The sequence below is a fragment of the Bubalus bubalis genome, chromosome 8 (genome assembly GCF_019923935.1).
Source record: "Bubalus bubalis isolate 160015118507 breed Murrah chromosome 8, NDDB_SH_1, whole genome shotgun sequence".
Classification (NCBI taxonomy): Eukaryota; Metazoa; Chordata; class Mammalia; order Artiodactyla; family Bovidae; genus Bubalus; species Bubalus bubalis.
Window position 1 is genome coordinate 103,032,003 of NC_059164.1, and position 25,282 is coordinate 103,057,284.

At 39.5% G+C, this 25,282-nt stretch overlaps 1 protein-coding gene and 1 pseudogene across 1 annotated transcript in view; both read right to left on the reverse strand.

Moving 5' to 3' along the window:
* The window catches only part of KDM7A (lysine demethylase 7A), a gene marked incomplete at its 5' end in the record, with an annotated part of 78,249 nt that overhangs the window by 31,982 nt on the left and 20,985 nt on the right, over positions 1 to 25,282 (reverse strand). Inside the window, 2 exon segments of the mRNA XM_025291638.3 lie at positions 4,653 to 4,770; positions 10,685 to 10,770. Coding sequence (XP_025147423.1) covers positions 4,653 to 4,770; positions 10,685 to 10,770 — 204 coding nt within the window.
* LOC102404948 lies at positions 19,959 to 23,368 on the reverse strand (annotated as a pseudogene).

Below are 25,282 nucleotides of genomic sequence, written 5' to 3' on the forward strand. Positions count from 1 at the left end.
AACTCTTTGCTATTCCATGAACTGCAGCATGCCAGGCTTCCCTGTCCATCACCAACTCCTGGAGCTTGCTCAAACTCATATTCATTGAGTCAGTGATGCCATCCAACCATCTCATCCTCTGTTGTCCCCTTCTCTTCCTGCCTTCAGTCTTTCCCAGCATCAGGGTCTTTTCCAATGAGTCAGTTCTTCGCATCACATGGCCAAAGTATTGGAGCTTCAGCTTCAACATCAGTCCTTCCAATGAATATTCAGGATTGATCTCCTTTAGGATTGACTGATTTGATCTCCATGCTGTCTAAGGGACTTTCAAGGGTATTCTCCAACACCACAGTTCAAAAGCATCAATTCTTTGGCACTCAGCCTTCTTTATAGTCCAGCTCTCACATCCATTCATGGCTACTGGAAAAACCATAGCTTTGACTAGATGGACCTTTGTCGGCAAACTAACGTCTGCCTTTTAATATGCTGTCTAGGTTGGTCATAGTTTTTCTTCCAAGGAGCAAGTGTCTTTTAATTTCACCATCTGCAGTGATTTTGGAGCCCAAGATAATAAAGTCTCTCACTGTTTCCATTGTTTCCCCATCTATGCCATGAAGTGATGGGACTGGATGCCATGATCTTAGTTTTTGAATGTTGAGTTTTCAGCCAGTTTTTTCACTCTCCTCTTTCACTTTCATCAACAGGCCCTTTAGTTCCTCTTCGTTTTCTACCATAAGGGTACTGTCATCTGCATATGTGAAGTTATTGATAATTTCTTCTGGCAATCTTGATTCCAGCTTGTGCTTCATCCAGCCCGGCATTTCGCATGATGTACTCCACACTGAAGTTAAATAAGCAGGGTGACAACAGTCTGCCTTAGTGCACTCCTTTCCCAATTTGGGACCAGTCCATTTTTCCATGTCTGGTTCTAACAGTTGCTTCTTGACCTGCATACAGATTTCTCAGGAGGCAGGTAAGGTGGTCTGCTATTCCCATCTCTTTAAGAATTTTCCAGTTTGTTGATTGTTCCCTAACCATAAATCAGAGATCTCTAAAAATGGAGATAGTCTCAATTTTATATTTCAAATGCTCACAGAATTGCAGCTGCTATTCATTGAAAGTTAAGGGCAACATTTGCATGATAGGTTAAACACAACAGTCTCCTTTTTTACAATCAGATCTTAGCTATCTTGATGTCATCTGTAGCCTAGCTGTCAAGGAGATAACAGGAGAAACTAGGTCTCTGAATTACTGAGCTCAGATCATCCCACCTTCTCAGTAACAGAAGGTCAGTTTAAGGCCTTAAAAAAATCCAGACAGACTTTTCTTGGACAGTCATGTAAATAGAAGGCTTAGAGCTTCTTTACCTGACTCACTGAGTTCTGTACTGCCTTTTATTTTCCTCTGATGCTGGGAGCCAGGGTGAGGAACTCTGCCCATGGCAAAGGTCAGGAGGAAGGAGGCTTGGCATACGCAAAGGCGGGATCGAGCCTCAGGAATCCCCCTGGAAATTCTCAAGCATCTACCCCCAAAACCAGAGTCTGCCTACTTTACTGCTTTGTGCTCTCACCTACACCTCTGACTTTATGGGGGGCTGTCCCCCACCACCTCTCTTGGAGAAGGAGTCAACTTAGAGCTCCAGTTAATAAAAATTGCTGGGCGTGACAAGAGTGTTTCAACCTACAAACTCCTCTGAAGGTTCTCTAGCCTGCCTGACAGGCTTGTCCGGCCACATGTGATTGTTCACAGCCTCCCAACCGTGAGAGGCACGAGATGCTCTAAACTTTCTAAAACAGATTCTTTTGAGAAGTTAGAAAATTATTAGTATAGTATTAATGGGCTAGTTAGGAATTATACTGGCGGAGGGTTTCATTGTTGAGCCAATATTTGCTGCTACATCTCCATATCCCTTGCCCCTTATACACATTAATGAATATAAATAACATATAATAAAAATAAGTATTAACCTTGATATTAATCACGTTGGACCTTAGGCTAAGTAAATTCTTTTCTTGATTATAGCCCACTGCACCTTTGCCCTATAGGAATGCAAATTTATCTGGTGCCTTCGGAGGGTGGTGCCTGACTTAAGAAAAGTCACCTTTGGAGAAAATAAGTTTTCTGGTTGACTAATCATCATCAGAAAAGGTCATAAAATGTTAGCAGGCCTCTTGGCCAGAAGATGATGTAAATCAGCTGAGAACTTTGTATATTAGAAGGAATGCAGAAAAAAAGCGTGGTTTCAATAAGGGTCAGGACTGCTGACCCCGTGTGACTTTGTATTCTCCATTTATCTCTATGTATAACTCAAAGTATAAAAGCAGACCTGGAAAATAAAGAAACAGATCAGTTCCTGGAAAGACTGGTCTCCTCATGTCGTTCTTTCTCTCACCTTATGGCTGAATTCCCATCTGGAGCGTGGAGGCTCGTCAAGCCTACTAATTTTGCCTGGGCTTCTAAGATCTGACCAGGGAGGCCTCAGTGTCTCCTCTCCTTGGGGAGAACGGGAGGACGCCTGCGGCCTACGTAGGTGGCGCAAATTCCTTGTCTTGGAAATTTATTGGTTTTCCACGTAAACCAAGTTATTCAGCCTCTTTTCTCCACTGAATTTCTTCGCTGAGCTATCCCTATTTAACCACTCTTTATATCTCTAATTTATACTTAATCAAGCTATTGTTTCCTGACCGCCGACGCCATCTCCCCTTCGAATTCCCTGGATCCACCGGGGCTGGACCCCGGCACTCTGAGAAATTAACAATTTCTCAGAGGAAATTAACAATTATCAGCCTCTGAGAATTTAACAATTCCTTAAACTCCAATCTACGGGAAAATCTTAAATCTCTTGTACTCCCTCATCTTAAATGTTTGGTGTTTTACTCCTCCAAAGTGATCAAAAATATATAGGTGCAAGTGCTTAAAAATATAGGTACATCATTACTTACAAGAGAAAAAAAAACTGGACACTGTACCATAGTGGGATAGTTAAGTAAACTATGGTACACATATATGGTACAGACACACACACACACACAAACTATGGCACACTACATAGCAGTTAAAGAGTGAGATAAACCTGTGTATATATACAGAAGGGTATCTATTAAATATAACAGTAAAAAAATGCAAGTTGCACAACATATGTGTAACATAACCCCATTTTATCTTTTAAAATTAGAAGTGTATATACATCACACATCTGTACACATAATTGTTTTTAAAAATTATCATTTACATAAAAAAAGATCCGAAAAAACTTTAAGTCTTAAAATAAGGGTGGAGAAGATAACCCATTCACTTTATTTTACACATTTCTATGCTAATCCCATTGAATATGTGTGATTTAGTTAATTATTGTCACTCTGCCTGTGGAAGTTTATGGAGTTAAACAAAATAAAACCAAGACCTTTAATTAATAATAAGTACAGTGTGGACGTTTGTGACCATCTCTATAATCTGTATTTAACTCGTTGTGTTTAACACTTTGGCAGAGAAGCCATAGGAATCACTGGGCCAGGATTTTTGACACTATTCTTTTGGGTTACAAACCTATTTAAAAAAGTGAAAGCTATGCCCTCTCTCCCTGAAAAATTCACATTCACACATCAACAATAAATCATTTATACAGTTTCAGGGAACTCACAAGCCTCTCTGAAGCCAGCTGAGAGACACTGGCTGAAAACGTGGGCTCCAAATCAATCAATGAAAATAGACATTTCTCCAATGACTTTGATACTGATAAAAGAGAATATCTGAGAACAGGGCCTTCGATATCACAAAAAGCACATGGAAATCACTGTGTTTCATATTTTTTTCCTCTCTCTGCTACCTGTGGGAACCAAAAGAAGCCACTTCATTTATGCTTCTGTTTAAGGAAGAGGAATGGCCAGGAATCCTCAAGGTTACAAAGAAAGAGCAAGGGTTTTACACTTACAGGATCTGAAATAATTCCATAATAGGCTGCAGGTGATATTGTGATTGAAGTTTAAATTGTACTTCCCCTTTTTAAACAAGCTTGGATGTGATCCCGTGTAAAAAGCCTATTAAGCACTATCACTTTAAATAGATGTCAGGCAGTGAGTAGGAAATGATCTAAATTAGCATGGTTAAATGCTGCATAATGCTTCTGATGCTCTTCTCTTGAGCCACATAACTCAAATACATTATCTTAAAAAAATAAAAATTAAAAAAAAAAAAAAGCCTAGTCTTGCTGCCACCAGAGGGTGAGCAATGGCTGTGAGGACTTCTGGCAGAAGCAGGGTGGAGACAGACCAGAAAACAACATAAGGGAAAAACAGCGTGAAAATAAGAGGTGGCGAGGCAAAGAAGAAAGAGGAGCAGCAGGCGTGCAACACAGGGAGCCAAGCATGGGGCCCAGGGCCGCAGGTCAGCATGCTTCCAACTTCCCAGGCTGAGACCTACAGTTAAGATGTAGCACGTCTGTACACAGCAATCCAGTACACATACATGTAACAGAACTTCCACGAAGCTATGCTTATTCACTCCTATTACTTGCAATGCACCAAAATTTTCTCTTCTATTTTATTTTCGAAAAGTAAAATTTGGTTGAGAACAGTAATGGCTTGCAACCTGAAGCTTGAAAACGCTGCTTTAGATAATGTCACCTTATTAGGTAACATTCTTAAGCGTTCTTTGGTCATAACAGGGTTCCATACCTTGGGAAGACTCGAGAACGTAGTTCCTTCACAAAAGTTCTAGTTCCAGCCTGCACTGGTTTGGAACCATCATCAATTTCTGTGTAGTCATGCCTGTGCCAGTTCCTCCTCTTTTTCACTGGATTTTGAGAAGATTAAAAGAAGAAAACATCTCTGTAACTAGTGGTACCACATACTTGGTATCATTATAGTCGACATAATCAGAAACAATTGTGAAGTACAATAATACTCACATTTTAAAAGTATTCCTAAGGCTGAAGAATTAAAATTTACTTTTTGCAATGTTGCAACTATAGGCAGTGAACTGTGGGGTTTTAAAAATCCTTCTACTACTACTACTATTATTATTCTGGCCACGCCTCACAGCATGCGGGATATTAATTCCCCGACCTGGATTCGAACCCACACCCCCTGCAATGGACCCTCGGAATCTTAACCAGTGGACCACCAAGGAAGTCCCTTAAATCTACTTCAAAAATTATTTTAAAATTAAATCAAGGAATTCAAATTAGCAGATTGAGCCTTTTATAATACCCATATTTATACATACTATAAACCTCACTACTATTTAAAATCTTGACTGTCACTAGAACATTAGGTCATAACATGATTTTTATAGATCATCCAAATCAGTCTCTCAGGACGGGGCCTTTGATCTCATATCAGAAATCTATTTTAACAGCACAGTCACTTCTCTTTTATGTCAAGATTTATTCCCAAAATAAGCATGGTTACCCTGACACAGGAACAGCATCATAATATAAGGAGTACAAGTGAGATGACAGAATAAATCCCGGAGGGTTCATTCTAAAGCTCAGATCCTGCAAGTCTACAACTCTGGGAGGCTGAAACTTGAGTAGGCACAGCAACCAAAATCAGGACACTTGGCTTTGACTCCTAGTTTAGTCACAACTTACTCTGCACCATGTGTGTGCATGCTCAGTTACTTAATTGTGTTTGATTCTTTTGCAATCCCATGAACTGGAGCCCACTAGGCTCCTCTGTCCATGGAACATTCCAGGCAGGAACACTGGAGTGGGATGCCATATCCTCCGCTAGGGCATCTTCCTGACTCAGGGACTGAACCTGCATCCCCTGCGCTGGCAGGCAGATTCTTTACCACTAGTGCCACCTGGGAAGCCCCAACTTACTCTGCAACATGTCTGGGTACAGTGCCCTCGATGTGGAAATGAAGGGGAAATGTTCTGTTTTTCAGACTGTGCTGCAGAACCCTTAATAAAAGGGAAGATGGAGAGGAGACTGAGGTAGGGGCTCTGTACCTCGTTCATTCTTCTTTTCATCAGGGTGGAACCACCTGCACATCTTTTGTGTGGCATCAAGGTAAGATTTCAGTTTTACATCTTTTTTTTTTTTTTTTTTGAAAATCACTTTTAAGTCTAAAACTTCCATAATTCTGGGAAATGTATGTGAGTGAGTGAAAGTCGTTCAGTTATGTCTGACTCTTTTGAGAGCCCATGGTCTCTACAGTCCACGGAATTCTCCAGGTCAGAATACTGGAGTGGGTAGCGGTTCCCTTCTCCAGGGGATCTTCCCAATCCAGGGATTAAACCCAGGTCTCCCTCATTGCAGGCGGATTCTTTACCATCTGAGCCACCAGGGAAGCCTGGGAAATGTACTGATGTCTGTAATTTACTTAGATGGAATCAAAAAATAAGACGGGCAGTGTACAGTGGGCTAGTTAATGGACAGATCTAAGTAATGTGAAATGTTGATAGTGGAATCTAGATGGTGGGTTTAGAGGTAATATTCTTTCAACTTTTCCTGGATATTTGAACATTTTCATAATAAAACCTTGGCAGGGGTGACAACTCTATGAGTTTAAGTTATTTCAAACCCTTCACCTTACAAAGATCATAATAATAAAATACTGCTGGATCCTCATACAGATAAGGACAAACCACACTTAAATAATCAATAGGGGTAGAAATCAGGTTCCTTCATATCTAAGTCTCAAACAAGATTCCCAAGTAATTTATGGCAGTCAGATCCTCAAATGGAAGACAGTAAATCCCATTTTTTAAAAAAAAACCTCATGGAAAAAAAACTGACAATCATTAAGCAACCTTCCTAGAAAAGACCATTAAGGCATCCTTCATGTGTGTGTGTTCTTTTTTTCCCTCACTTAAAATCACTTCTAGGGAATTCCCTGACGAGCCAGTGGTTAGGACTCTGTGCTTTCACTGCTGTGGGCCCTAATTCGGTCCCTGGTTGGGGAACTAAGATCCCGTAAGCCTCGCTACACAGTCAAAAGACAAAACAAACAAACAAACAAAAAAATCAAAGGTACATGATTCAAAGGTATTTCATTCCAGGCTTTTTGCTTACATATACACAGATATATAACCCCATTTTATTTTCAGCTGGGATCATAATATTTATGCTTATCTTTACTATCATGGACATTTTCTCCTTATTAAATGTTCAAAAACAATTTAAAGGCTGCCTAGAAATTTAAGATGTAAATGAAGATGCATCTTTAAACAAAGATGAAATTAATATTTATATACACAAATCTGTTTCTGGCTACATACTACAAAATTGCCTCCAGAAAAGTGGTAGGTAACCCATTCTCACCAATATATATAAGCAACCTGGCCAGCAGTGGGAAAGAGGGACGAAGGGAAAAAAGAAAAAGAACAAACTGACCATTTGAAAGTTAATAATGATATTACATTGTTTTAATTTTCATTTTGGCAGAACAGATTAAAATTAAAACAGATTGGGATTGGACAGCTATGGATTCAAACTCCAGCTCTGCCAAATACCTACATCAAAGACCTAGTAATATCATTTTTCTCACATCAAGGTGTTACAAATATCAAAGGAGATAACATAAATCTATTAACAGTACTTCTCAGCACAGTGTCTGGGGCAACCAATAAGCTGCCAATTACTTTTCTTTCCTTTTATATGTGTTGACTTGCAGGATATTAACAGAAGGCTACAATGTCCTGTTGGACCAACATCCTCAACACTTCAAATCAGTCACTGCAAGAGCTAACTGAATTTCTTAAAGGAAGGAGGCCAGCGAAAGAATATTTTAATAGTGGTCATAGGGAAAGGAGAGAAAACTTTGCATTTGGATTGCATGTGCCTGAGGAGCACTGAGAATATGTGTTTAAGTATTGGGCTGGGTTTTTTGAGACTGGGCCTCGAACAGAGTTCTTAATTCCCATTAAGAAGGTAAAGTCTAAATTCACCATATTAATGAATATTTTACTGTCTAAATGGAATCTGTGGTAAGGATTCCTGAGAAACTCTGAAAGAAACAGGAAATCTTTGGTAGCAAGTAAGAGAGGCTTAAGAGCAAGAGAGAAAATGTCCAAAAGGGATTACCCAAACTAGGTGTGAGGGTGAAGGGCGAGGCGGTGGGACCTTAAAACCGGATAAAACAGATTGCTGGATCTGTGGCATTTTCCTTACGGCTACTCAGAGTCGGACTTCTTGCCCAGAAGACAATCCATGCCTGATCTTATGTTATTCAAGGATGAGAAGAATATGAAGGGGCAGGTAATAGTCAATGAGCTCCCCTTTGAAGCACTGTTATTCAAAGTGTAGCTTCATGATCCATTACGGATTGTGAAATCAATTTAGTGAGCATGACAAGCTTTTAAAAAAATTAAATCACACAGGAAAAAAGAAAATAAGAGTGCATTACATGGAGCAGTGTTTTAAATACTACATTATTCTGATTCATAGTAACCCATATAACATTTCATAGAAATTAAATTCAAATTGTTGCATTTGGGGGTTATTTACTTAAACTCTAAATTGAAACTTACATTTCAGTTCTGTTTCTCTTCTTGATATAACAAGCCAGTATTATTTATTTCCTCCAAGAATTACACTTGGTCAATAATTACTTCAAGTCATATACTACATACTTCAGCGCTACACAAAATATGAAACTTTATAAAAATTTATGGACTTCCCTGGCGGTCCAGTGGTTAAGAATCTGCCTTCCATTACTGGGAACATGGCTGCGATCCCTGGTTGGGGAATCAAGATCCCACATGTGTGGGGCAATCAAGCCCACGTAGACAGCCTGTGCTGCAATTACCGAGCCTACGCGCCACAAAGAGAGCATGCAGGCTGCAACTAAGACCCGATGCAGCCAAGTAGATGAGTAACTATCTTTTTTTAATTTGTGACAATAAATTAGTCAATTATACATGTAAAAATTCAACCAATTTGCTAACCTCAAATTTTATACTGCAGAACTCACAAAAAGGATAATCTGTATTTTACGAAAAAAAAAAATTTCAATACATTTATATAGCTTAAATTGCTAAATCTCTTAGAAAATAGGTCAAGTATTAATATTTCTAACAAAACAGATAAGCAGTCAGTTGCTACTAAGTTGCTTCTGAAAAATCACTTGCCCATAACCAGAGAACACAATTTCTATTTTTAAAAAGTACTATGGAAAAACTGAATTAAAAAAAAGAGATTGTCTATGTTGCCCACGTCTGACCCAAGTGTGTACAAGGTATGTTTGGGAAAAGTTAGTTCTAAAATGATTAAGTCTACAGTTTTCCCCTTTAGTTTTAGGAACACAAAAATGCTAGTATGCAGTCTAAATTTTTAAGAGAAGAAATAGTTACAATATATTCCAAAGCCTTTTTAAAATCGCTTCTCTACTCTCACATTTGTACAATAACTAATATTCCAATATATTCTGAAGCATTTGTAAGAGGCTAACAACAAAGGGGATGACAGAGGATGAGACGGTTGGAAGGCATCACTGACTCAATGGACATGAGTTTGAGCAAGCTCCAGAAGATAGTGAAGGACAGGAAACCTGGCGTGCAACGGTGCATGGGGTCGCAAAGAGCCAGACACGACTAAGTGGCTGAGCAACCACTGTCTCCTTTCCTATGTGTTGCTGATGCATTCCAGAAGACGTGTGGCTTCCTTGCCCATGCCCTCAACCCTCAGAAAGGACAGTGCGGGCAGAGATTTGGTCTGGCCTCTGTCCTGAGGACAGGACAGGGACTGTGGGAAGGTTGCTTCCATCACAGAGGACAGCAGGACAGGACTCTAGGCCATACTCAGCAACAGGACCTAATTCGGACAACAGAAGTAATACCTTAGTATGCCAGTGCACTAATCTTTTCCTGCAAGTGTACTGCACGTGCGCATTAAAGTCTTACCCTATACACTGTCCCAAATAGTACTGATTTTTTCTTCTTCTTTCAGTTTTATTGGGATATAACTGACATACAGCAATGAATAAGTTTAAGTTATACAACATAATGGTCTGACTGACATTTCATGATGACCACAGTAAGTTTAATGACTATCCCTCATCTCATGTAGACACAAAATAAGCAAAATAGAAAACAACATTTTTTTCCTGTAATAAGAACTCTTAGGATCCACTTTCTTAACAACTTTCACAAAGAACATATAGCAATGCTGAATTATATTTATATATTGTATAGCCCTAGTACTTATTTATCTTAGAGCTGCAAGTTTGTACTTTTTGATCACCTTCATCCAATCCTGCCCCCCACCCCCCACCCCTGCCTCTAGTAACCACAAATCTGTTCTCTTTTTTTATGAGCCTCTGTCTTTGAAACATAAATGGCCAACAACACTGTGTTAGTTTCTAGTACACAACAGTGATTCAGTACTTCTACACATTTCAGAATGGTCACCACAGTAAGTCCAGTTACAATCCTTTTTAAAAAAACATTGAGAGATAAAAACAGCCAGAATCAGAAAAAGTTTACTTTATTTCACTTCTCAAGTTGAAAGCTTTGAAAAATATGTATTTTGAGTGTGGAGCTTTGCACTGGCAATTAAGAACAATAGTTTTTTTTCACTTAATGCTTTGACTTGTTAAATAAGTTAATAATTCAAACAAAAACTGCACTCTCAATATCTTCAGAAAAATCTTTTTTATAGTTCTTGGTGGGTATAATATAACTAGTCAGAGTATCATTAAGTATTATCATGTGTATATTAAGTTCTAAACTCCAATTTTGATTTAAGCTTCTAGTACTTACTCAAGGAGGAACCATGTAGAAGGGCACAGTTGGGACAGTGATACAGGTCAATGTCAACGGCATGGTGTTCTTCTACTCCAACACAGCTACGGGAAAGAAATATAAGGCCAATATGTAAATAAGGTAAAAATCTTTACTTAACTATAACAGATCGGTTAGAATTTAGCTAAGAAACGTACAACAATCTCATCAACGCATTTTGAAGAGTACAGAAACACATGTAAGAATAAATTTTATTCTCTTCTCTGCATACTGGAGAAATGGCAACCCACTCCAGTACTCTTGCCTGGAAAATCCCATGGACAGAGGAGGCTGGAAGGCTAGAGTTCATGGGGTCACAGAGTCACACAGGACTGAGCGACTTCTTTTCAGTTCTGCATACTGGAGTGGGTAGCCTTTCCCTTCTCCAGGGGATCTTCCCAACCCAGGGATCAAACCCAGGTCTCCCGCAGTGCAGGCGGATTCTTAACCAGCTCAGCCACCATGGAAACCCAATATTGGAGTGGGTAGCCGATCCCTTCTCCAGCGGATCTTCCCCACCCAGGAATCAAACGAGGGTCTCCTGCATTGCAGGCAGATTCTTTGCTAGCTGAGCTACCAGGGAAGCCCCCTTTCTCTGCATATTTGCTGAATAATTGTGGGGGAGAATATACCCAAATATACCACTATTTGGGTATATATGAGAATATGCCCAAATTCACTATTAGCAGCAGTAGAGACATCAGAATTATAACATAAGTATATTTTATTTTATAAATATATATTTTATTTATAATGTTATAAATAACTATAACATAAACCATAAGACCTTCAACCATTATGTAAATGCTACCTGCTATGGACCCAATGTGTCTGTGTCCTTCCAAAATTCCCATACTGAAGCTGTAAACCCTGGTGTGACTATGTTTGGAGATAAGGTCTCTAAGGAAGTATTAAGGGTTCAGTGAGGTCATAAGGAGGGGGCCTTAATCCAACAGGATTACTGTCCTTTTAAGAAGTGACCCCAGAGAGCTCACAAACCGTCTCTCTCTCTCTCCGATCTCTTCTCTCTGCCTCCCTTTCCTGGGTAGATTAAAACACCACCTAACTGTAAAATATGGTCATCGGTGGCTAGCAAATGTGGGTAACATCACTGACATGGTGAGCACACTGAGCCCTAACAATTCTGCGTTAGGTCTCACACCCCTAATTAACCAGTTAAATTAGTGTGAGGCATTGTATCTGGAATACTCTATTCCATGGAGTATACAGCAATAGCATTTAACAAAAGATTGAGGGAACTAGGAACTTGAAAAACTATATAGTGACATCTTGAGCATAGGAGTAGTTCATCAATGAAAGACCACAGCAGCTTTGCTTACTTTCTAAGTAACTTATTAGGGTAAAATTTTACACATTTGTATTCCCCAAAAGTTTCAGAACAAAAACACAACCACAACTAGTACCTGAAAAAGAGCCAAAGCAGTACTAACACAGAATTTGGGGGTATCAGTTGATAGGTGTTACAGTGGAAGAGAAAATCAGTGAAATGGATGGTGGTCACATTATTCAGAATGCAGCAAAGAGAATAAGATGACAGGAAATACAAACAAGAGTGTGAGAACCATGAAGGATAAAATGAAAATTTAACATACATTTAACCAGAGCCTCAGAAGGTAAAATAGAGAGAACAGGGGCAGAAGCAGTATCATGAGCTAACAGCTACAAATTTGCAGAAATAATGAAAGACACTTATCTCCAGATTTAAGAAACCCAACACATCCCAAGCAGGATGAATAAAAAGTCAACTCACATCACAGTAAATCTGCAGAAAACAAAAGTTGGGAAATTTCAAAGCCATAAGAAGAAAAAAGCACAGATTACATGCAAGGATGAGAGACTTCTCAAAGAAATAATGAAAACTGGAACACATTAGAATACCTTACGTGTGCTTAAAGAAACTATCTGCTGCTGCTGCTGCTGCTACTGCTAAGTCGCTTCAGTCGTGTCCGACTCTGTGCGACCCCACAGACGGCAGCCCACCAGGCTCCCCCGTCCCTGGGATTCTCCAGGCAAGAACACTGGAGTGGGTTGCCATTTCCTTCTCCAATGCATGAAACTGAAAAGTGAAAGTGAAGTCGCTCAGTCGTGTCTGACTCCTAACCTATAATATCTATTAACTGAGCATTCAATACTCAGTTAAAATGTGTTTCAAGAAGGAGGGGGGAAGAAAAAAGTTGTACGACCAAAACAGAGTTCACCTCCAGCCAACCCACAGTAAAGAAAATGCCAATGGATGTACTTCTGGCAGAAGGAAGATGGTCACAGACAAGTCTGAGATGCAAGAAAAATGGAAAAGCCAAGAAAAGTAGAGCAATATTTCTGATAGAATACATAGGCAAAACACAATCTATGAAACATACAAGGTTTGAACTGCAGAATTTTAAAAAAGCATGACTTAATGAATATTTATAGAACCCTACACCCAACATCCATAGAACACAGCCCTCCCCTCAAGCACACATGGGCCATTCTTAACGAGCAACCACACACTGGGCTACAGTCAGCTTTGCAGGTGTGAAGTCAGAAATTCTCTGGCCACGGTTCAATTAAGAGAGAAAGCAATGACAAAAAAAGGTAACTAGAAAATTTTCATGTGTTTAGAAATTAAGAAATAATATTATAAATAAGCCAAGTAAAAAGATAAATCATAACAAAACTCTAAAAATTATTTTGAGCTGAACAGTAATGAAAATGCTATATAACAAAATTTGCCAAATGCAGAACTTGTAAACAGAAACATATAACTTTAAATATATGCATTATGGGAAAAAGAGGTTAAAATTAATGAGGTATGTTTATAATAGCCAGGACATGGAAGCAACCTAGATGTCCATCAGCAGATGAATGGATAAGAAAGCTATAGTACATATACACAATGGAGTATTTACTCAGCCATTAAAAAGAATACATTTGAATCAGTTCTAATGAGGTGGATGAAACTGGAGCCTATTATACAGAGTGAAGTAAGCCAGAAAGAAAAACACCAATACAGTATACTAACGCATATATATGGAATTTAGAAAGATGGTAACAATAACCCTGTGTACAAGACAGCAAAAGAGACACTGATGTATAGAACAGTCTTATGGACTCTGTGGGAGAGGGAGAGGGTGGGAAGATTTGGGAGAATGGCATTGAAACATGTAAAATATCATGTATGAAACAAGTTGCCAGTCCAGGTTCAATGCACGATACTGGATGCTTGGGGCTGGTGCACTGGGACGACCCAGAGGGATGGTATGGGGAGGGAGGAGGGAGGAGGGTTCAGGATGGGGAACACATGTATACCTGTGGCGGATTCATTTTGATATTTGGCAAAACTAATACAATTATGTCAAGTTTTAAAAATAAAATAAAATTTTTAAAAAAATTAATGAAGTAATAAAATCTACCTCAAATAGTAACAAAAAGAATAGCAAAATAAACCTTAAACACACAGACAGAAGGAAAACTAAAAGAGCAGAATTGATGACACAGAAAACAAACATACAGTAGAGAACTGTAGCCAAAAACTGATTCTTTGAAAAGACTTATAAAATTGTCAAACCTCTGGCAAGCTTATAAGAAATGAGATAAAACATAAATAACCAATGGTAGGAATGAAAAGAGGGAGAAAACTATAGATTCTATAGATACTAAATGTAAAAGAGGGTATTATGAATGATTTTATGCTAAAAGATTAAAAAATATAAGACAGGCAAACCTGAGTCACAAAGAAAAAATATTTGCATAGTCCTAAAATTGTTACTTATAACATTAAAAATGATCCCACCCTCAAAAAAATCCCAGGCCCAGATGGGTTCACAGGAAAGTTCTATTAAGTATTAAGGGAATAAATAATTTCAATATTATAACTTTGCACCAACAAGTAGAAAAAAAGGACTTACTTTCTAACTCATTTTATGATAACATGACCTTGATATTAAAACTTAGAAAAGATGATACAAGAAAGAAAAATGATAAGCGACTCTCATTTGGAAATATCAAGTTTGGTCTATCTCAGGAATGCAAGGTGGTTTTAACACTAAAAAAAATTTAATCTGTGAAATTTGCCACATTAAACAGATTAAAAGAAAAACCCACATGACCATTTAAAAAGAAGCAGGACAAGTATTTGATAAAACATCTACTTCTGATTAAAATGCAAACAAAATTCCTTAGAAAATTGACAAGGATACTTACTAAATATTACTAATTATATTATTACTAATTATTATATTACTAATACTTACTAAAGGATTGTTATAAAACTCCTAAGCAAATAACATTAAAGTAGTTTCAGGACTTCCCAAATAAATTAATAAATTAAAAAAAATCAAATTAAACATAAAAATTAAATATCCCTAAACCAAGAACGTTATTTCAGATCTTTAAGTAGATCTAAAAGGAACTATTACATACGTTTCGGTTTCCTCTCTCAGACGGAAGGATAACCCCCCAGCCCTCAGCCCCCATTAACAGAATTCTACAGTCACAAAGGTTTCCCTGGTGGCTCGCCGGCAATGCGGGAGACCAGGGTTCGTTCAATTCCTGGGTTGGGAAGATCCCCTGGAGAAAGGAATGGCTATCCACACCAGTATTCTTGCCGGGAAAATTCCATGGACAGAGGAGACTGGCAGCCTACATACAGTCCATGGGGTCGCAAAGAAGTCAGACATGACTGAGAGACTAACACTGTCTCTTTTCTAAGCCCCTACAGCTGTAACAGACGTGTAAGAGCATGTGCAGTAGGGCACGTAAGATGCAGAACTCCGAAAGCAAGCTTTCTAAGAATAACTTTCGGTCTCCTTTAGTCTCTCACTCCATTTCTCTTACAAAACCTTCCTTCATATACAAACTGCTCCATTTTTTCCTAATGGCAACATGTTCAATGTTTCTTAGACTATTGTGAGTGTCCGTGTGGAGGGGGGTGCCTTCCTGTGGGGGTGACAGTCTGACCTTTGCTGACTAGCTTCCATCTACAGAACAGTCTCCTTGCCTTTTGGTAAGTGGGACAGTGACAACTTGAGCACTTTCTATTGTCTTAACCTTCTGAAACTGTTGCTTAGCTGGCTTTTTTTGTGTGTGTGACACTTGACAAGAACAGAATTGAATTAATGACTAACCAGGATTCCCTGGGATCTGCCAAACATTCTTTTTTTTTCCTCCTGATAATGCTCCCATTTATATTCCTTCCTCTCAATGTTAGAAGAGTTGGAGGCCAAATTTTTAAAGATCTTCCTGCCAGCAGACTTCATTAGATATTCCTCTTGCTTCAAATCCTCTCCCCATTCCTCACCAAGCAATCTTACAATCCTCTCCTTGGTGAAACTTCACTCAATCACCCCACAGAAAGTTCTGCAACACTTTATTCACACACATCTCTACTCGTGGATATCTTAACACTGAGCTGTTTTACACACCTTACTTCCTGATTTGAGCTCAGACTTCTCCCAGGATCACTTATAGTGCCCTCTCAACATGATGATCCCAGTAAATTTTTGATTATTAACTGTGCTGAAAACTTATCTGAAAATTGATCCATTGTGGCAAAGTTACAAGCAAGTTAAAAATATATATATATGTCTAGCTTGAATTTCTGAAGAATTTGGTATAGGAACTAAAGGCAACACAGTCTGTAAAAAAAAAAAAAAAAAGTGGGGGGGACAATCTTTCAATGTACGATTTAGTAGATTTCTCATCCTTCCTTAGATGGTAGAAGGATGCAGTAATGAAATTCATTCATTTAAAATTTTGCTTCATTGCAAGTTTTCACCTGTGTTTCAAAAGTTCACCCTTCTACCCAAAAGTAATTTTTACAACTTCTCCATAAAGGACTGAGTCATCCATTGTGCAGGCCCTAAAACCTCACAGTAATATCACCAAAGGGGCTGGGGAGTGGCCTTTGAGATTTAACTCCAGGAATAGAGAGGTTGGTTTATAACCTACTCTTCCTATTTCCTTTCATATAACTCTGGAGTCAGCTGAAGCCTTGGGACAGCTATAAGCCAGGCAAGGACTACCCAGTCCAGTTTCAAGCCACCAGAAAAATAGGGGTCAATTGGCTTGAGTGGGATGCACAGATTTTGGAATCAGGAAAACCGATTTGATGTCTAGCTCCAGTAGTTTTGACTGAGCAACATTTTTAATTCCTCTGAGCAGGAATTCCCCTAGGACTAAACAGGACAATGCAGGTAAACATGTAATGCATATGGCTTAGCATATAATAAGCAATGGTACAGTAAATACATTAATAGTAACCATTAACATTATTATGCTTCTATTAGGCACCGATCACAGCTCATACAGCTTTGGGCTTATTACCTATGAGATCTGAGCCCACACAGGAAACTTGGCCTCATGATTAGGCTTAATATTTTTTCCTTCAGTGATGTCTCTTCAGAGTACACATTAGACACTCAAATGGCCATTCTTAAAAGGAAAAAGAAGATAATTCTTTTTCAATTTTTAATTACGTTTTGATGGTTGAGTTCTCTGGAGTCAGTCTACCTATGTTAAAATCCTGAATATGTACAACTATATATAGACTTTGGGTAACTTTCCTTGTCTGTTCTTTGACTGTAAGGATGGATATGACAGTATCTCCCTCAAAGTTAAGCAAAGTAATTGTTAATAAACAGAATATTTAGAATGAAACTGTAGAACAATTGTTTTGCAGGTCCAAAAACCTTACTTTGCTTATTGATACTGGCTTAACAGGTTGACATTCCTGTTAAAACTATACTAGAATGCCAACAGCCATTTTCACATCTAAATTACGTTTTATGCAGTGTTTTAACCCTAAGATACTTTATTGTCAGGTATCAGCTAAAGCAAAAATTTGTAATTTGCATGTATGAAATATTTTCACTGAAAACCAAACTGGCAATTTTAAATTAAATCTTTGGTTCAGAAAAAACCAACTCCTGTTATTCTCTTGCTGACATATAAATGGTGTTGATAAAATTAACTGCTTTTCCTTACAAGTTGAGCATGACATTGAAGATTTTATTTTTGACACATTAAAGCTATTTACTGGCATATTTTGTGCTTAACTATATTTAACAAGGATTTTGAATGAAGTGCATACTGAACCAAATTCTTTCAGTTCATAATAATCTCAGAAAAAATGTGACACTCTTCCTGCCTCTAACAGTTGGCTCATCCTTCCAACCGTCCTAACGGCTTCCTGAGTTATTTCCAGCCAGCTAACTAAGAACATTCAGGTTACCAAGGGTGAGGGAGGAAGACGATATAAAAAGGAATTGAACTGGGATTTCTTGGTGGTCCAGTGGCTAAGACTTCATGCTCCCAATGCAGTGGGCTAGGGTTTGATCCCTGGTCAGGGAACTAGATCCTATGTGCTGCAATTAAGACCTGGTGCAGTCAAATAAATAAAACTTTTTTTTTTAAGGAATTGAACAAAGAACATGACAGGAAAATAAGAGGGACTGAAGAACCAAGAGATGAGCTCACTGATACAAAACACACCCTTCAAAAAACTGAAAATCCTGCTGGTATCCTTCTAATAAAACTTGTACTAGGATGAATGTGTGAAACATACACATCAAATATAATTTATGTTACACTATTTACCCCCCAGAGCGCAGAAAACATGCTTGTTCTGCTTGTCACTGCCTGACACCTGAAAACATAGAGGAGGCGATATAAATGGTAAATAAAGGATCTTTGTGAAAGTGGCTCAGTTGTGTCCAACTCTTTGTGATCTGATGGACTATACAGTCTACGGAATTCTCCAGGACAGGATACTGGAGTGGACAGCTGTTCCCTCCTCCAGGGGATCTTCCCAACCCAGGGACAAAACCTACGTCTCCCTCATTGCGGGTGGATTCTCTACCAGCTGGGCCACAAGGGAAGCCCAAGAATATGGAGTGGTAGCCTATATCATCTCCAGTGGGTTTTTCCAACCCAGGAATCGAAATGGGGTCTCCTACTGTGCAGGCGGATTCTTTACCAACTGAACTATCAGAAAGCAAAGTACTACTATACTTTTCAAGGTACTATAAGATTAAAAATGTTTATTTTTTGTGTTTAGCTTTTACGTATTATTTGCGTGAAAAGTATTATAAACATATTACAGTACAGTGCTGTGTAGCCAACTGTGTTAGCTGGGTACCTAGGCTAACTTTATTGGACTTGCAAACAAACTGTACTTACGAACCCGCTCCTGGAATGGAACCTGTTCCTATTAATGGCACCCAACTCCAGTACTCTTGCCTGGAAAATCCCATGGACGGAGGAGCCTGGTAGGCTGCAGTCCATGGGGTCGCTAAGAGTCGGACACGACTGAGCGACTTCACTTTCTCTTTTCACTTTCATGCATCGGAGAAGGAAATGGCAACCCACTCCAATGTTCTTGCCTGGAGAATCCCAGGGACGGGAGAGCCTGGTGGGCTGCCGTCTATGGGGTCACACAGAGTTGGACACGACTAAAGTGACTTAGCATAGCATAGCATATGCTGTTCTCCTCTTTAGCAATCTACTTTAGGCTTGTCCGGCTATGTGTGGGATATGTCTATAGTGGCTAAGGAAAGCTATAATGCAAACAGTGCCCAGCAGATTTGCTATTTCATGGAGATAGACTATACTTCTATTTATAACCAGTGAAAGAGCAAATAAATGCCATCCCAAAATGAATATTATTTCAGAATTTAGTAAGAACTTTGTAAATCATCCTGGGGGAGAAAAAACTTGTCATGATGATAAAGGATAAACAGAAACAATTATATAAAGGTATGTTTAGAAATGTCCTTAAGTTAATAAAGGAAGAATTAAGAACTATGCCATCAGTATATACATTACTGCCTTCATGTATGTTTTAATAATTAATTTAATGATAAATTTAAACTCCACATCTGCAGCTATAGGATTAAAAAAATCTTGATTTCATAAATGCCTTCGTGTATTTTTCACTGATGATTTCTCAGTTCAGTTCAGTTGTTCAGTCGTGTCCAGCTCTTTGCGACCCCATGGACTGCAGCACACCAGGCCTCCCTGTCCATCACCAACTCGCAGAGTTTACTCAAACTCATGTCCATTGAGTCAGTGATGTCATCCAACCAGCTCATCCTCTGTCATCCCCTTCTCCTCCTGCCTTCAATCCTTCCCAGCATCAGGGTCTTTTCAAATGAGTCAGTTCTTCCCATCAGGTGGCCAGAGTATTGGAGTTTCAGCTTCAGCATCAGTCCTTCCAATGAATAATCAGGACTGATATCCTTTAGGATTGACTGCTTTAATCTCCTTGCAGTCCAAGGGACTCTCAAGAGTCTTCTCCAACACCACAGTTCAAAAGCAATCAATTCTTCAGTGCTCAGCTTTCTTTATAGCCCAACTCTCACATCCTAATAACTAAAAGTAAAAACCATACAAAAATCTGTCCTAAAGCAACTTGAATCTAGAAGTATGAGAAACATTTGCAGAGTTCAGTTCCTTGCTGAGAAACCACAAGACTTAAGGAGTTAACATCTAAGAAAACTTTTTCTAAACCCATTTAACACTCAGTCTATCTGTGGCCTCCAAACCTGGCTATGCATTAGAGTCTCCTGTGGAGCTTTTACAGGCTGTGCGAGGCAGCCTTTCAAAAGAATGAGGCAGATCTGCAAGAAGGGATATGGAAAGATCTCCAAGACATGCTGGAAAGCAACAAAAGCCAGGTGCAGAAGAGAACGCCCCCACCCACCCATGCCTGCATGCCTGCAAATGCAGAGTATAATGTGTGGAACCATCTGCAAAAAAACATGTAAGAGAAAGCTGAATGGATACAGAATGGAGGGGAGGGACAATTGCTTTCACCATGCAACTTTCTACATCTTTTTACTGTGTTTTTTTTTTTAATTATTATTTTTGTTTTGCTTTGATAGCAAAGTAGGATATACTGGTGGGCACGCGTAAGGAGAGGACTGTGCCAGGCTCTAATGAGCGCAGGGCCCACCATTTGTCCAGGGGAACATTATCAGGGATGTATTTGACTCCACAGCCACCCTAGATGGGCCGCTTTTCTATCATGTTTTCAAATTCACTGGCATTATACTTAGTAAATCTCCACTTCTTGGAGATGTGGATCTTCTGGCAGCCAGGGAACTTGAACTTGGCCCTAGGGAGGGCCTTACTCACATGCTCCTTGTTACGCAGCTTGGTGCGGATCGACACCGTGACTTGGCCAGTGTCAACCCTGGCCACTGTGCATACCTGTCTGGAGCCCATTAGCTCCAGCACAGCATAGTGTCTTGTTCCTGTGGATAACATGGAAGGGGTGGAGCCACATTTGGATATGAATGCCATCTTTGCCACTGCTTTTCACCATGTACTTGCTGGCACAAATACGGGCAGCCTCCAGGGCTTCAGAGGAGAGTGGCTCCTACGCATCTGACACTGTGGCCACAGAGTGGGAACTCAGCTTCTTTTGGCCTCTTCTGCCCCAGGTCAAAGATGTGGATCTTAGCATCATGGACACACCTCGACCGAAGCCAGACTTTGAATAGAGCTTGTTCTTACAAGTACACCAGGAGGGGCGGTGGCCATGGTGACACCAGGATCTTGGGTGAAAAGAGCTGCTTATTTTTTCTTAAAAGAAAAAAATACATTATTGAGCCCCACCTTAGATCTACAGGGAAAAGTTAATGGGTGGTACCTAATAATCTTCATTTTTAACTAACTCCCCAGGCAATTCTTTTGCTCAGTAGAGAATGGCAGTTAAGGAACTATTGATCTAAAGCCCTAGCAGAGAGGCTAGGGCAATGCCTTATTCACAGTTGCTTCCTGTGAAAACTTTGTTACTCCAATTAGACTTCACATTTCTTAAAGATATGAGTAATAGTTGCTTCCCTTGTGGCTCAGCTGGTAAAGAATCCGTCTGCAATGTGGGAGACCTGGGTTCGATCCCTGGGTTGGGAAGAATCCCTGGAGAAGGGAAAGGCTACCCACTCCAGTATTCTGGCCTGGAGACTCCAGGAGGATTCTCATGGACTATACAGTCCATGGGGTCACAAAGAATCTGACATGACTGAGCAACTTTCACTTCACTAATAACTTAGAATTTCCTATTCTCCTCTGATCTACCTAAAGCTGACTATACAGTAGATGCTCAAAGAATATTTACTGGTTGACAGAAAGCAGAAATTCCAAGCACATTAGAGAGGCATTAGTTTGGGCTACTATCCTGGCCAATATTCTACCATACTCAAATTAAATGTGAATTTTGCAGATATAAAGGGATAGAAAACGGATGTGATGTGGAAAAAATAAATAACAGATGACTTTTTCTTTCAAGATCTTATTTTGAAATGTCCATACTTTTTGTTAATGAAAAAGAATGTAGTATTATTGACTGTTCAAATTTAGTCATAGGTATTTATAACCGTATTGTACAAAAAAGGATCTCTGTTCATTACAAATTTATATATTATGCCCATTTATTCTGTTCTCCTTTCTTGTAGCTTCTAAGTGTTCCTATCTTAATTTTCCAAGTGGGGTTATCTACTAGAAGAATACATAGATTAAATAGATTATAGGTTGAAACAGATTTTTAAAAGATGAACCAATAGCCCAGCTCACAGTTCTGTTGTCCACTGTGAGTATGGGAAGGAAAGCTACATTTTCTAGGGTCTAATGTCTAGTCAAGGCTATGGTTTTTTCAGTGGTCATGTATGGATGTGAGAGTTGGACTGTGAAGAAAGCTGAGCACTGAAGAATTGATGCTTTTGAACTGTGGTGTTGGCGAAGACTCTTCAGAGTCCCTTGGACTGCAAGGAGGTCCAACCAGTCCATCCTAAAGGAGATCTGTCCTGGGTGTTCAATGGAAGGACTGATGCTAAAGCTGAAACTCCAATACTTTGGCCACCTCATGCGAAGAGTTGACTCACTGGAAAAGACCCTGATGCTGGGAGGGATTGGGGGCAGGAGGAGAAGGGGACAACAGAGGATGAGATGGCTGGATGGCATCACTGACTCGATGGACATGAGTTTGAGTGAACTCCAGGAGTTGGTGATGGACAGGGAGGCCTGGCATGCTGCAATTCGTGGGGTCGCAAAGAGCTGGACACGAATGAGCAACTGAACTGAACTGAATGACATCTACAGAAGATTTAATGTATAAAGGGCTAAAAAATCACACCCTGGGATAAAATACAACAGCAAGTCATAAACTTTTATATTGAGGACACTTCAGTGATGAGTCAGCTACAAAGGACAGGAATCAACTCAAGTAGATCCAGTGCCCTAGTAACCTTTCTCCTCTTGTAAACAGTCTTCAGTGCCCAAACCTAAGGGAAGAGATTACATGCAGAGCCAAGCCAAGAGCAAGGATTCATCTTAGAGAACTTCCTGTTGGAACAGAAACAAAAGTTTCTGAGAGGTCTACTCAACACCCTTAGCAGGCTTTTTCATTCTCAATAAAGGATGAGTCAGAGTAGAGGTTTGGATCACAGAAACCTTGACATAATCCTTAACAAGTATCCCTACAGGCAGATTTCAAAGAACTTCAACAAAATTACAAATCAGAAGTACTCAACAAAAGCAAAATGGGTAGTGCTGAGTTGTCCAGAAAAGTCAGCAGCAAATAGTGCACCATACTATTTCAAAACACACTGTAAGGGCAAAGTGTAAAGTCTGTAATATGCAGGGATTTTTACCTATTAGATCCATTCTGAAGAAAATGTATTATTTTAAGTTCCTCAAAGTTCATTTTGTAATTTTTCTTTATTTCCACTAGAGGTCAGATGATAGATGATTGGCAAATACAAGAAAAATCCAGGCAGTCCTTGCTTTGCATGGTAGTGTGGGACCATAAAAATACTTAGACAAGTTGAAACCACACAAAGCTATCTTAGTAATCGTTGGGAAAATCACAACTGTCCCTTGAGCTTCAAAAATGTTGTGAAAACACTCTTACTGTTAATTGTAATGTATAGAGAAATGAAAAATTAGTAAAACATTTATTTAGTACACTGTAATTTAAAATATGATGCTCTTAAGTGTACCTTCACTGAGTGCTTCTGGCTGCACATCCAGAGCCTCTCAAGGGGAGGCAGGGTCAACACTCTTACCGTCAGTTACTCATTTTACTATTTCATTTATGCTCAATTTACATTTCACTTCCAGAAACATCACTTTTTGTTCTTCGCTGGACTTTCGTCTTTATTGACCACTTCCCTCTTTTGATCACCCCGCTTTGTATGTAAGATGGGTAAGATGTCGGCTTTATCGGTGGGAAAGCAGGATGCAGCACAACACCCTTTCCTGTCTGGGCGTGAGCTGAAGGACAGATGCCCAGCTGTCACTGACATACTGACTTGCTGACCTGCAAACTGAAGAGCTAGCAGCAAACTCTGTTCTTTATCTGCACAGTTAATATATCATGGTGGCCAAAATTTGAATCGTGTTATTGGGGGACTGGTATTTAACTAAACCATGATGATACAGTGATGTAAGGAGAAATATATATTTGGTCTTCCTTCCTGGTTCCTTGCACAACAGTACCTAAAACCTTTGTAAAGTTCCTGAGTGACAGAGGAGCGTCTTTTGTTATTCATAACAAGCCCCTCTCAACCACACTTGAGTTTATGCTAATACGGTGACCCTGGACGGGACCATGGATAGCTTCACAATGGTCAAGTTGCCCAACCAACTGTGTGTTTAGAGATTTAGAGTTTTCAGCCCATGTCCAACCTTCAAGGAAGGGAGAGAAGTTGGAAATTAAAAAAAAAAAAATCACCAATGGCCAATGATTTAATCTATCATGTCTACATAGTGAAGCTTCTATTAAAAACCCTACCCAAAGGGTTTGGAGTGCTTCAGGGTTGGTGAATGCATTCAGGGGCCAGAAGAGTGGCATATCCCCAATTCCAAAGGGTAGGGACCTTGCCCTACGTACCTCTTCATCTGGTTATTCATTTATAATCTTTATAATATCCTTTATAATTATATAAAGAATAGCACAAAGGAAAGTGCTTCCCTGGGTTCTGTGAGCCATCAGAGCAAATTATCAAACCTAAATAGGGAGTCATGGAAACCCCCAATGTGCAGCCAAGTCAGACAGAAATGGACATAACCCACGAATTCACTATTTGTGATTGGTGTCTGAAGTAAGGGGAGCAGATTAGTTGGACTGAGCCCTTAACCTATGGTGGTGATGTTGTATAGTTGCTAAGTCATGTCCGACTCTTTGCAACCCCATGGACTGTAACCTACCATGCTGCTCTGTCCATGGGATTGTCCAGGCAAGAATAATGGAGTGGGTTGCCATTTCCTTCTCAGATGGCATCTTTCCGACCCAGGGATCAAACCCGTGTCTCCTGCATGGGCAGGCAGATTCTTTACCACTGAGCCACCAGGGAAGACCCCCAAATATGGAACATTTCACAGTTAACCTGTGGGGTCTACTCTAACTCCAGGTAATCACTGTCAGAGTTGAATTAAATTGTAAGACACCCAGTTGGTGTCTACAGAGAATTGAGTGTAGAAAACCCACACATTTGGTGTCAGAAGTGCTATAACCAGAGAAACAGTTTTCCTTTGCATGGTGACTGAAATCTGTGCAAATCAGAACCACACAAAGTA